This window comes from Melopsittacus undulatus, chromosome 4, assembly GCF_012275295.1.
Source record: "Melopsittacus undulatus isolate bMelUnd1 chromosome 4, bMelUnd1.mat.Z, whole genome shotgun sequence".
In the NCBI taxonomy this organism is placed as follows: Eukaryota; Metazoa; Chordata; class Aves; order Psittaciformes; family Psittaculidae; genus Melopsittacus; species Melopsittacus undulatus.
The window spans coordinates 14685155-14699023 of NC_047530.1; the positions used below are offsets into that span (position 1 = coordinate 14685155).

Below are 13869 nucleotides of genomic sequence, written 5' to 3' on the forward strand. Positions count from 1 at the left end.
GGTTTTGAGGTGTGCAGCACATAAGACTTGTATGTACCTTGTACAGCAGCACTGTTAGAGGAGTTGCCGGCTGAATCACTTGGAGCATGGCTTGGAGCATGGCTTGGAGCAGGGCTTTCTTTCCCCAGTACTGAGCAGCTGTCCTGGAATTGGATGTGGGGAAAAGCTGCAAAGGAATAAGAGGGAAGACAGAAAGCAGCTACTCCCCATTTTTCACAGGTTCTAATGAGCATTTGCATTTTTGTCTTCCAGAAGCAGATGTGAAACCCGGCCTGACTGTTTTTAGGAAAATTTGGCACTCTCTTAAGAAGCAAAACAACACTCTCTTCTCAACAGCCATTTTTATTGCTTTTGACAACACACCACTGGAGGGAAAAAGAAGTAATTTTCTGCTCTTTAGCTTCTTTCTTTAAGTAAGTAAATTCCTTGGGACTATTGAAAAAAGGTGAATGGTTAACTTTACATCTAAGCTGACAACACAAGTAAAAAGAGTTGGAAATTCCTCAAAGCAGGCTACTCGTATTAGAATAGCACCACAAAACTGCCCAAGTAACCACTCTGTGGAGTAATTAACTGACATTTGCATGGAGAACAAGTTCTTACAGCCATAGCTAACAAGATGGAAAGTCTGTCTCAAGATGACTTAGCAGAGGCTCAGGCTTGAAAGTGACAGCAATGTTTAGTTCAAGACAATTACCAACAAAAATCTTTCCACTCAGTCCAATGGACTTTGATGAAGATCCCTCACACATGCATGCACACACCTGAATCATGCCTTTGACTCCCAGCTCCTGCCACAATACAGCCTTCATCCACAAAATAAACATACATGGGTTTAACAATGAAGAATAACTTTCCTTCATTTGACATGTTTTGTAAAGTGCTACATTTCTAAATTATACTCAGCTAAAATGATATATCAATCTAGTATTTTAAATACAATAAATATAGAATGAGCTGTGTGCAACTGCACTTGCAAATTTTGTTCTTTTTTTAGTAGATGCACTAAATTTAGTAATCAAAGTAGCCTCCAATAGTGCTCCATGAAAAACTAGTAAGAAGTTATAACTGAAATCACATTCTTCAAAGATACCTCACACACTTCTCCCGTGCACACTGTATGGATAAGCATGGTGTTCCTGTGAGCATATGGAGAAAGAAAAATAAGGAAGCTGACAATTACCTAACGATAAAAAGCAAAACCATATGAGTTAATGCTACATAACCTCCCATAAACAGTCTGTTTCATACATTTAATCTTGGTGCATACAACCCAGTTCTACTTTCCTCCATATTAAAAAACTCTTCTAGGAAGAACATCTTGGAAGATATGGGTTCATTCATCTTCATCTTGCTCTGTTTCACTGCGAAGTGGAAAAGATTCTTGAACAAACTGCCTACACATTGGACATTGCTGAAAATACTTGATGCAGCCATCACACAAGCACGTGTGCCGGCAGGGTAGGAGTACCCAGTTTACTGTGCCATTCTGGCAAACAACACAGTCTCTGCTGTTTTCTTCATGCAATTCTGGTTCATCTTCAGCCAGTCCAGCCCTTTCTAGTAAGCTTCTGTCAGTGCTTCTCTCACCAGGAGATGTGTCACTTGAAGATGCTGCAGTACTATTTGCAGACATGAAGAGTTGCTAAAATACACATATACACAAACATTTAGAAGCCAATAAGCTTTCCCCTGATAGCTGAAAACACACATACACACGATGCAAGTTTCACTGGGTCATATTGACTGGTTTCCACTGGGTCAAGTAGTACCAGACACTCTTTCCCCATGTCCTGACAGTTACCTGGCCTTCAGTTAAAGACAGTTCAGAAGCATAAGATTACATAAAACACTGGGAAAATATTAAGGATAAGTCATCAAATCTCAGCTAAACCAAATCAATGTACATGCATGAACTTTAACAGGACTGTCCAGGTTTTGAAACCCAGCTTGCGTTTCTGTTTCTGATACACTGTTCTCTGTGCCTAAAGCAACACTTCTATCCATTCCTACCAAAAATATATCCACCCAGCTGTTAAATCTACTTCACTCAACCCATTCCACTCTTGGTCACATTACAATCCCCTAGTCCTTTTTGTTGTATTTTTTGTGAAGTGCAAATTCTTCTGGGTGTGATAACTTAATAAAAAAAGTAAACTACCATGCAGCCAAAGGTGCCTGTGGAGAACACACTACACAACTACACAGCATGCAGCTGCACACTTATTTCCGTTCAGCTGAAGCGTGTTTTTACAATGGAACCCATACACTTTAGATGTGTTTTATATGTGCATATAAATATATTTATAGAAATGAGTATAAATAAATTTCATTTATAAATAAATGAGAAGGTTTAAAGGGATAAACAGGGAAGTTTACCTGGATAATAGGTCTGCAAAAAATGGCCAGGGCAAACATGTCTTTGGACAAATCTATTTCTATAGAATGCTAATCAACTCAATTGAATTAAGATGGCCCAATTACTAGCTTATCAATACCATATATTATTTTTATTATCAGAGTGATAAAAAAGTGGATAGCATAGAATCATATCATCAACTGCCTGACAGACACAGGAGAAAGATGCTCCCACAGGAAGCACAGATAAAGGAAACTGGACTGGAATAACAAGACCATTGGTTTAATTTTTACTGGTTTGTGCTAGGCCTAACACTGGGTTGTGTTTGTCCTAAGTTTTGTGCATGTGTTGGAGTAAAAATACATTTAAAAAAACCCAAAACAACAAAACATTCCAAAAAGAGTTTCTTCTTCACCTTTCCCAACTGAAGGGCCATACAGGAGAAGTCTTGAGAGACTAGGAAGCAGGTAGCATGTTCTGGAGACAGAAAGCATTCAACAGCTAGTTAATTTCTTCCTACTGCTTTAATAAGCAGACATGACCTAGGCTGCCTAGACTAGAATCAAGTAATTTCTCCAGGAAATCTTTAATATTGTCATATAAAATATTTCTGTTCAGTAACTTTTGCTGAAATTACTTACATGATATTTTAGGTATTATCCAGTTCTTTGCTTGACAACACGAGTCTTACACTAATTTAGGCTTCTGAAAGCCTACACAAGCTAAACTTAACACTGTCACCCAAATGAAACAACACACAGTATGGGGCTTACCTTCAGCTCATGGTATTGACCTTGAGCTAGAAGTACATACTGATACAGTATTCTGCAGGGAAGTCTGTAGCTCTCATCGGGAATGTGAATTACAGCTACCATTGAGATCTACAAAAAAAGAAAACGATATGTTTAATAACTTTCCTTTTCCTTATAGGATTCATATAAAACAGTTGGTTTGAAAGACTGCATACTTTGTTACAACCTCTTGACCTACTTATTTCCTTAGACAATGGGGACTTCAACAATGTTGACTTCAAACACAGCTTTAAAAAATATAAAAAATATACAGGATATGGCACAAGACAGGACATGGCACAAGACAGCACTTTGTGGCACTTCAGTTTTCTGCCCTTGTTCTCCATGGAGCCTTTTTATGGCCAGTTTACAGCAGAGACCACCTCTGACTGCTCTCATCTAATGCAATCACACCCTACACTGAAAATGCATCTAAGCACATGCACTCCTGAAGGTAAGTGCTCATGCAGCAGAGGTAGGGCTGCTTACACAATCATGGATGTGCCATGGAATAAAACAATTATTTCAACCACAAGTAGCAGCTCCTGCACTCCTCTTTCCACTCCACTAACTCATGATGAGCTCCTCCTACATGGGAGAGAAGTTGACAAACTGCAAGGAGTTTCCTACAGCAACTGAACACCGAGTGAGTGCAGGCATTTAGGTTCCGTACAACTTCTGCAGCCGCATCCTGGGCTGTCTTCAAGACAAGAAATGACCCTGTCCACTGAGCTCCAAGTGAGTAATTAGAGGGGAACATGTAAAAGACAAAGTTTTCTCTACGTTCTCTCACTTCCCTCACAAACACAGACCAGTTTTTTTTGACTCTAAAAAGTGTTTATAACTGTCCTTGATCGGCTACTAAAACAAGTAGGCAAAAGAGAAATTTCACTGGAAAGGATTATGAAAGGATCCTGTAGACTGACTTTAGAGTAATTTTGCTGAAATTAAAAGCATTCCAAGCTTGCATGCTGTGCCAAATACCCCTCACCCTGCCCAAATTACATAACAGATTCTAAAAATAAGGAAAAAAAGAAAATTAAATTCAATATTATTGTAATTCCCAGAAGCTGTCAAAACAGAAATGAAATACAGAAAAAAGCTGTTTTGTTTAAAAAAGAAAAAACCAAGAAAAATTAAAGGCAAACCAGACTTGCACTTAAAAATCCACATATGCCTAATTACATGCAGAGTTTCAATATATGTACCTACACATATGTGTTTATACTAACTGAATTTACTATTCTTTTGCAATAAGATCTTTTTTTCTAAATCACAATGTGTCAAAAACACTCCAAAACAAACAACCCCACACCACTGCTAGCTTTGTTTTCAAACCTGAAAGCCATTAAATCTGCATTAAAATGACAGCTTCTGTCTTTGGTAGTAAGATCTCAAAAGTTAACAGTTTGCAGTGTATTTGTATTATGTCATTCCACCACAAATGCTTTCTCAATGACAACACATGTCCTCAATTCTTAGTTTGTTCAGACACCTGGGATCACTTCCTAATACAACCATCTTGATCTTTAAGTTATTGATTCCTCTGTTACCCTGTAGTACAGGAACATATACAGTGATACTATGATCTACAAGAAATGCTGTGCTGTTTGATTATAGAGCCCCTTCCTCTTCAGTACCAGGTATTTTCTCTCTCTGTAAGTATTTGTACAGCATAATCAAGTTACTTCTCCATCTTCTGTTTTTTACCCAGGCCTGAGACCTAAGCTTTCTTCCACTTCACCCTGCCAGTCTTCAAATAACTTGTGTAACTCTTATATATGGTCATGCTAATTTCTGGAGCTAGAGGAAAATTAAGGCACAAAATCAAATAGGTATGATCTAGCCACAAATATGGTTCGGATGAAAATTAGTCTCTCCAGAAAAGAGCTACTGGAACACCATCCATAGTGATGGACACAGACACACAAAATAATTAAAGATGGAGCTTGATGCACTGATGTGAGAATAATGCAGTAATACCATACTGGTCACAGTGGCAAAGATCCCTTTCCACACTGTATTTATATCTTAAAAGTTTGTTTTTACAACAAGAGATGCAATTCTGACATTCATCTGGCAATGAGTTCAGGTAGTTACTTCTTTGACCATATTAACAGATTCTAGTCATGTTCGTTTTCTCCAAAACCAGAGTAAAAATACCTTCCACACTCTCCTTTCACCCCTTTCTTCTATATTAAGGAACAAAAGAGGTGTTACAAATTCATGTCCATACTGATGTCAAACACACAGGAAATAGCTGGGGCCCGTGGGAGTGTCTCAAGTGAGGACAGGAGGGAGGGAGGCAGTCCTAAGGTTAAATGACAAGGAGCCAAGGACAGGCAGCACATGGAAAAGAACCAGATTTCTTAGGCACTGGTGTGATCACAATCAATTTCCAAATGAATGTATGGAAAAGTGTTTAGCAGATTTAGGCAAATTGCTTCCTAGTTTGTTTTATTGTTCAAGCAGTTAGTGCTATTAGATTATCAAGCAAATGAAAAGATGGGAGAGAAAAGTGTGTCTCAAATCATTCTAAAAAGAATCAATTTAGTGTTTAGAAGGAGTATTGAACTGCATGTGACAAAGCTGAAGCTGCTTTAACTAAGTGATTAGGAGGAGACCTTTCCGGGGAGCAGAGTACCCCATATCAGTCCACTGCAAGACCTTCACGCCTTCCTGTAAACACCCTGGAGCTGGCTACTGTGAAACACAAGGTTCTGTATTACAGAATTGGGCTGTGGCAGAAAGGTAACTTCTATGTTCCTAACAGTCAAGCCAGCAGCCAGCTCACATATCTGTGCCAGACACACACACAAAATAATCCTCTCACCTTGCCAACAGCAATCAGTGCAAGAACTCCACCACAGGTTTATGCGATCAGAAAAATGGGAGTGATAGCTTAGTAACCTAACACAACCCCAGTTCATCTGACTACAGGGCTTACCACAGAGAATTTTGCTGAGATAAGCTTTCTGAAAATCATAAGCGTATTTTGAATGGCATACACATTTTATATATAGCAATTATCTTTGCTCTTCTGTCATGCTCCCATGGAGTCATGGGTGACAAGGCTAGGGCCCAAATTTTATGGGAAAGAGAAAGGACGTTGTTTTATTCAAGCCTATCTCCTGAAACATTCAGAACTTAAATACACCGACCCTAAAATATATTCTTATATTACTTACAATATCATATATTTCTCTGTCTTCTTCATCTGCTAATGTCAGCAATGCTACCAAGGGATAGCAAGATCTAGGCACCGGGCCAAAATCAACAACTTGAGCATCTTCTGGTAACTGACAATGTTTTTCTTCCTTGTCATTTTTTTTAATGCTTAGTAGGTGTCAAGGGAAACAATCAGTGTTACTGCAATTGTAGACAAATGTGATGTTTGCATAAAGAATATTTGTCATCATATTTGATCATAAATATGTTGTGCCAAGAACTGCTGAATGTTCATAAATCTTAACACTCCCTATGCCAATGAAACAGCATTTTGTCAAAACAATTGCAAGAAAGGATACAAGTACTGTTGTCGATAGAGGTATTTGCTGTACAGAGCATCCTCTAATGCCTGAGGAGTCTTTATTCTGAAGCAGTAGACATGTTTCTGCAATGCTTTGTGGAGATTTTGAACACTGCAGCCCCAGTAGCATGTAAGAATACAGTCTTCCAGACAGTCTGGTGTCAGTATTATACCCTCTTGTAGAAAGAAGATAAGGATTTCATTAACTCACCTATGTGCAGGAATTCTGGAATTGCTAAGTGTAGGTCTTACAGGGCAGCAAGAAGAAAACAACTTCAGTGTCCCAGACTTTTATCATTATAATCTAATCTTCTCAGAATTCAGACCAGGTTTAGTGCTATGAAAGTCAATGGAGATGTGGAAGTGGGTGCAAGGAAATAAAATGGCTGATTAAGCTAACAAAAGTAGCACATGCATTTTGTGAAGGACAGATGTTAACTTCTGGTAACATTTTACACACTCACTGGCAGACCCACAAGTACAACCCCTAGTCCAAAGTCCATTCCCTCCTTAGACAATGGTATTAATTGGATCACCATCCTACAACACTCTGTGGTCTCAAATAATAAGGCCCTTTTGATTATACAGACAGAGGATAAACAGAGGATCTGTGTGCTTCATTTCTTTTATAAAAATCAAACACCCAACCCATTAACTTCTAATCACCTACTACACAAATAGGAGCAGAGCTCTTGAAAACTCCCACAAAATTCAAGTGCCCAAACCTCTTGAAAAACCTGTTACCCGAAGACTACGTCGCTGGATTTCTTGTTTGGGGTTTGTTGGGCTTTTTTGATGTAGACAGAGGGGTAAAACTGCCGCAGCCCTTTTCTCAACCATAAGAAGGCTCCACATCTGTGATGGCAGAAGATGCCAATGCAAGTCAGCCTTATTTACTACTCCCCAGTGATGCAGAAGGGCATGAATTTCACTTCCTATGTGGGCCATTTCACAGATGTTAGGAACTGTCTTGAACTCTGATCCAAACAGATATTTAAATTCAGTTTCCACTGAAACACAGATAAATAGAGGAGATTTGTTTTTAAAGTCAAGTAGTGCACTTCCACTGGAGCCTGGGACTTAGACTTTAGTGGCTGGTATATGTTCTGTAACAAAATATATACAGTTCTACAATTCTGTAAAGTTTACCAGCTACTGCAGGCCTTTTTTGTAATCTACAAATGTTTTTGCTACTTAGAAATCTGTTACAGCAGGAAGTGTTTCATTAATAAGAATTAAACTCTGTTTAAATAGCCAAAAATTTTACTTTTAAAATCACCACATTTATAAATGGTGTAAAAATTATTTCTGTTGTAATGATGGACAGAAGTATGTTTCTGAAGGAATTTTGATAAAGGCAGAGAGCAAGAAAACAGAAAGTACTGTGCTCAGGAACCCAAACTGACAAAAATCAAGCACATCAGAAATCCACCGACTTGTTACAGAAGCTGTAGCAGGATGAAGGATTTCTAACCCAAAAGGATTCTTCACTTGTTTCATCTGCTTTTTCAACATTCTTGCACTGGATTCTGTTTCTTCCAAGTTTCTCAGAATAACAGGAACACCCAAACCAGACCTATGAGACACAAAACAAGAATAAGTGGGTTAAGTATTAGTGTTGACACATTTGAATTTTTCTTCACTCTAAATAGCAGGCAGCACAACATCTGCCAGGATGCAAACGTAATACAGGCTGCCAGTCTGACTTCAGCTTTCCGTGGCAGAAAATAGGAGTCTTCACAGTGATACAGAAGATCTTTAAAAGGGGAATACTTTGCTCTTGCCTCTCCAGAAAGGGAGTAAAATGAGAATGGTCAATGCCCTCTAGTGGTAAACGGTTAGTCAGTACTTTCTCCCAGTTGACATTCTCGCACATCCTTTTACAGGATCCCCGGCAAAAAATCACTGCTTGCAAAGATGGAACGACCTTAATCGATTGGGTGTTCAAATGTAAGAGTACATGATTCAGCTCTAAGATATTTCTCTAGCTGTAGCTACAGCCAGCAAGACTGAGATCCTGATTTCCCATGTAAACCTCAATTACAATACGCTGATATTGAATCAGAGGCCGTAAAGCTTCTACTTTGAGCAAGAAACCACGTGCAAAATAGCTAAATCAAAGCTGAGACTCTACAACCCCTTCAAAGCCAAACCTAGCACACTATCTCAAGTGGTATTCTTACCCTAAAAGGATAACAAAGAAAAGGTTTAAAAGTTTAAACACTCTATGAATAAAAATAAAAATCAAAGAAAGTGAGGAAGAATATTTTGGGATGATTTTTGACACCAATTAAAACTCCCAAGATTTTCGTATTACCTGGGGCTTCTAAAAGAACCATTACTTAAGGTCAGGATCTAGAAAACAAGCTCCACAATAGACTTCCTTTTACATGTGGCTAAATATAGTTCTTAGAAATAACTTTCAATAACCAAAAGTTGATAGGAGAAACTGTCCCAGATATACTATAAGAAGATTACTTTGGAGACTAAAGAGATTCCTTAATTGTATTAATCCAGTCCTGTCTCATTAGTAAGGTAACAGGGAGAGGCTGTGGGAGGCTTTTGTCAATGCATTTTAGAAAACTGTTATTATTTAGCTCAGGCTGTACTTTCCCGAATTTGTGCTTTTGTTGCTGCCACATGTACTATTGACATGACAGCTTGTTTAATGGCTTCGAATTTTGGTTTAGGCAGCCATCAGAATATTGGGTGCTGGAAAGCCCCAAATGGCACAAAGCATCGGTTTTCTCCACATCAACTGTTTCCATTTAGTATACTGAAATAGCAGCTACTACAGTAAGATGGGTCTTATATCAATAACTCAAGCTGAAAAGGGCACTACCAACTTGAATGTAATCAGTTTGAAACTGCTAAAGTAATTTTGTGTACAATGTAGCTCTGAGCCAAACAGACAATTCTGTGCTTAACTACTTTTCCCTGGTTTAAAAATCTTTTCCAACTCCTGTGCATCAAAAGCAAATGAAAAGCAGTGCTTTTACCGACACTGGGCTCTTTTCTATTGATTCATGTCAGAGAATTGCCTTTGTAAGACTAACTGGGAAAAACATCAGTTAAAAGTGATTTTCAAGTTGAGGAGACTACTTCAGGAAAAAAAAATTGCAAATCCATTCTCAATAGCAAGAACCTGTTCCTGGCAGTCTAATAAATATTTGCCTTTAACATTTAACATCTTGTGTGCTGGAGTGTCACAGGTACAACACAGAGAAAAGAGATTGGGCTGTCAGAAAATACTCTATACTCATTACTCCATCTTTGAGAAATGCCTCTGTTTTGCTAGACTTCGATAGAAATATTTGCATTTCTTCCATGACATAATATAGGGCACTCAGCTGTACTCGTTTGGGCACACGGAGGGTCAAATCTCTCTGATGCAAGTAAAACCAGCCACGCTGACTTCCCCAGGGCTGCAATAAACACACCAGTTAAACATCTTACAAAGAAACCAGGTGCAGCAGCTGTTTCACTTATTCAATATCCAAAACTCAGTGGAGCTAATCTCTCCCACTGCACATAAAGATGCCTCCTGTTTTATACCATCTGGCTGATTCTGAAGTAAACCCCCTGTTCTTTGGAAACTTTCTTCGGTGGTCAAAAGCAACAGGATAATCACCATTAAAAGCAGCCATAGAAAAGAGCCTCTAGTACAGTTTTAGCAGCAGCTGAAGGCAGAAAGGCCTCTCTGTTCAACAATAAGGTACAGTGTTGCTTTAAAATTTTTAAGGCAGTATTCAGCATATGAGGGATGAATATAGTTTTCATTTTATGATCCTGGTCTCTCAGCCAGGATCCTTAGCTGGTATAGAGGAAAATTAATTTCTTCAGAACAATGTTAGTTTATAAAAGGCAGGAGCTTCCAACAGTTTTGTTCATGGGTTAATTTCCCCAAAGAGCAGTCTGGACTTCAAACAGGTGCTGAGCCTCCAGTTCCTTCTTGTAATTCATCTACAGCTAAAAGATGACGCACAGGACCGTATTCAGCTAATTTAAATTCCACGTCATTCCTATATACCCACAGCATCTATTGGACTGGCTCTAGGTTACTGCTGTAGGTAGGTTACCTGTGCAGTAACCTACTCAGACTCTCTGAGCAAAGCCACAGGTATCCAGAGCTGGCCATTAAAGAGTCACTCATCAAATCAGTGCAGAATTTTGCAAATAAAACCGTCAACATTCCCAAGCAGCTGGTGGTTTTCAGGCTGACTGACACCACCACAAACATATCTGTAAAACAAACTGACAATTGATGCTGAAACGATGGGGGAAAAATGTCATTACAACAATATATTATGTATTATGTACTTATATCACACCATATGCATTTATAGTACTCTCTGTAGCAAATAAAGGATCAAGTTGTTCTCACAAGTAAGTTCTAGACCACTTAAACCTTGACTGCAACTGCAGACATACTGAAGTTGCTTTGAGGCTATTGGTCATATGGCTATGGTAAGGCAGAGTTCAAAGGTAGCAGCAATCACCTCTGAGCAACTGGCTACATATTCACATGTAAGTATGTGCTGAGCTCCTGACTGCTGATTCTACTTGACTAACAGTTCCTTAACAAACTAGTTCGTAGACAGTTTGTACATATTTACATAAATTGCAGTAACACCTAGTGTAGATACACCTAGAATCTCTGATCCGGAAATGGCTCTGGACAGTCCTCTACACACACTCTGGCCCAAAATGCATCAATGGATACATGTAAGGATCAGACGTAAGGACCTTCCAACATTTTACAGTAGGGAATTGCAAAGCAGGCCCTCAGTGATATGGTTCAGTGGTGGTCTTGGTAATCCTAGGGTAATGGTTGGACTTGATGATCTTAAAGGTCTTTTCCAATTTAGTTGGTTCAGCGTTTGAAGCAGGTTCTCAGCCCTCACATTTAATTCCACACACTGTTTTCCTTCATATACAGAAATAGAGTGCTAGCAGCTTATTTCTTAAATAGGGGTAGGAATATTCCCAACAGCCTCATCTGCACCAGAAAAAGGAGGAGACCAGACACAGCTTGTCATGCATGGCTCTGTCCACTGAAAGTCCACTGCAATGGATTTGGCAGTGCTGGGTTAATGGCTGGACTCAATGATCTTAAAGATCTTTTCCAACATAAATGATTCCGTTTTTCTATAAAAAAATTAAATTGATAAACGGATCACAGGTTTGGGACATATATGCAGGAGATTTATTTGAATCATGATTCAGTATCGTTTTTTGGTAAAGATAATATTTTTTAAGAACTGATGAAGCAAGAAAGGAAAAGTGAAGTGGACGGTAATGTAATGCCATGAGTGTGCAGTAGGACACAGAGAGAGTATTATGAAAAGATCTCTTTAACTTTTTCTCCAAGTAAATAATGAAGTGGAGCCTCCTCCAGCAAAAAAATAACAAAGACCAGTTGCCTTCACTACCACTTGCCGAGCACTAGGGGAGGCAATGCAAAAGAGGAACAAAACCTTTCCACCAAACATACTTGAAAGATCAAAAGATATGCTTTATTCCCACTGCAAGCAATGGATGACATATGCTTGAGCCAATGGCAGCTAACAAAGTGATGTAAAAAAGGGAAAGACTTTACACTGAAGGAAAAGTCAAGCAGAGTATTTGTAAGCTGCCAAGAGAACAAATAGCTACAGCTAAAACATCTGTAATTCAAAGAGAGACAATGGATGGAAAACACTGAAGCAGCACAGCACTACAAATATTAATGTTGAGCTAATGAGAGGAAATGAAATAACCCAATTTTGTTCTCTCCAGAAGCCACACAAGTGTAGGATATCCACAGTTCCTACACAAAATATTTTGATTGTTAATCAATGGCCTGCACTGGCAAGTATCAGTATTTACATCTACAGATGCTCCTGAGTTGGCAGGAAAACAGACAGAACAGTGCTATCTATGACAGACATGCAGGGACCTGCTTCTGAAAAAGGCAGCAGTGACATCTTTGCTGAATTCTCACAAACACAAGTAGGTCTTCCACTCATGGCCCCTTTATATACTTTAGCAGATCAGTTATTTAAGGCTCCTCCTCATCCCAATCCCAGCACCCTGTTATGTTCACCTTAAACACCCCCTTCTCCTCCAAGTTCCAACAGCAGAACAGGCTGGTGCCCCATCAGCAGTCCTGGGTACTCTCATACCTCAGTAACAATCCTGCCTTAAAGACTATCAGATTTAGCTGCTACTCGGCCTGACACTAGTCATCTTACTCAATATCTGCCCATTTTATTTACCATCAAGATTTTATATGTTTATCTCCAACACTGCCAAACTTTTCCCCCTGAAGGAACTCCCTGACCCACAGCCCCACGCTCAGGCTCTCTCTTGGCCACCGTGTTTCCTGACAGCTCGCATTTTCTTCTGCCCGAGCACCCCCTCTTTTAACCCTGTAGTCAGTACTAGCCCTCCTTACCGTCCCTCCTCCAACACAGTCCCACTCCCTGACCTCTGCTAAGCCCCACACACCCATCCCCACTGCCAGCCCGACGTTGTGGCACCCCACAGACACCCCACATCCTGGAGCTCATTCCTCAAGGGGTACCAGCTCCTATTACCCACCTCCCACGCCTTGCCACCTCAATACACGGACAGACCTCCGCAGCCAAAGCCCAGCGCCAGACCCGTATCCACAGGCAGGACCCATAGGGACCGCCACTGCCGGCTGCCCCGCAGACTCACCATGCCAGCACCAGACCGCTGGTGACCAGGAAGCAGACAAACACCACTGTAATGTAAAAGAGCGGCGAGTACTCGTAGAGTGTGACAAGGAACACGGCAGCCATCGAGACAGATCAGGTCGGGCCGAGCAGCCCGCCTCACAACAACCCCCCCCAACGCTGGAGCCGGGCGCATGCGCGGCTGCGAAGGGAAGCCGTTGCCCTCATCTTGCCCGGAAATGGGCGGTGCTACTGTCCCCTGCCGGAGGTCCCTACCTGCAGTGGCACAAAGCGCTAAAAGAGTAAGGAAATGGCTATGTGCTGTCCAGGGTCACCACCTTAACCACCTCAGGCCCTAACGCGGCAACTCCGGGCTTGCAAACTGATCTGGGTGAGGATGGGGTGGTGCCAAATGCTGAAACACTCGCTGAAAATGTGCAATTTTATCTTGTAGAGCCAGCATTTAAGTCGTTTGCCGCGGCCAGGTGGAGGGGAGAAAACACCGATACG

At 40.3% G+C, this 13869-nt stretch overlaps 1 protein-coding gene across 1 annotated transcript; it reads right to left on the reverse strand.

Moving 5' to 3' along the window:
• Positions 1-341: 341 nt before the first annotated feature.
• On the reverse strand, positions 342-13537 carry CGRRF1 (cell growth regulator with ring finger domain 1). The gene is made up of 6 exons (XM_005152339.4): positions 13382-13537; positions 8116-8255; positions 6678-6855; positions 6339-6486; positions 3133-3240; positions 342-1645 (listed from the first exon to the last, which is right to left on the reverse strand). Exons 1-6 carry the CDS (start codon positions 13483-13485, stop codon positions 1337-1339), a joined length of 987 nt encoding a protein of 328 aa, XP_005152396.3. The 5' UTR covers positions 13486-13537; the 3' UTR covers positions 342-1336.
• Between the last annotated feature and the right edge of the window lie 332 nt (positions 13538-13869).

Excerpts from the sequence above, each read along its gene's own strand:
- CGRRF1 (XM_005152339.4), bottom strand. The coding sequence starts at position 13,485 with ATGGCTGCCGTGTTCCTTGTCACACTCTACGAGTACTCGCCGCTCTTT. Across the intron at positions 8,256-13,381 it reads AGCGGTCTGGTGCTGGCATG|GTCTGGTTTGGGTGTTCCTG; the intron begins GTGAGTCTGCGG and ends TGTGTCTCATAG. Across the intron at positions 3,241-6,338 it reads ACAGAGAAATATATGATATT|ATCTCAATGGTAGCTGTAAT; the intron begins GTAAGTAATATA and ends CTTTTTTTGTAG.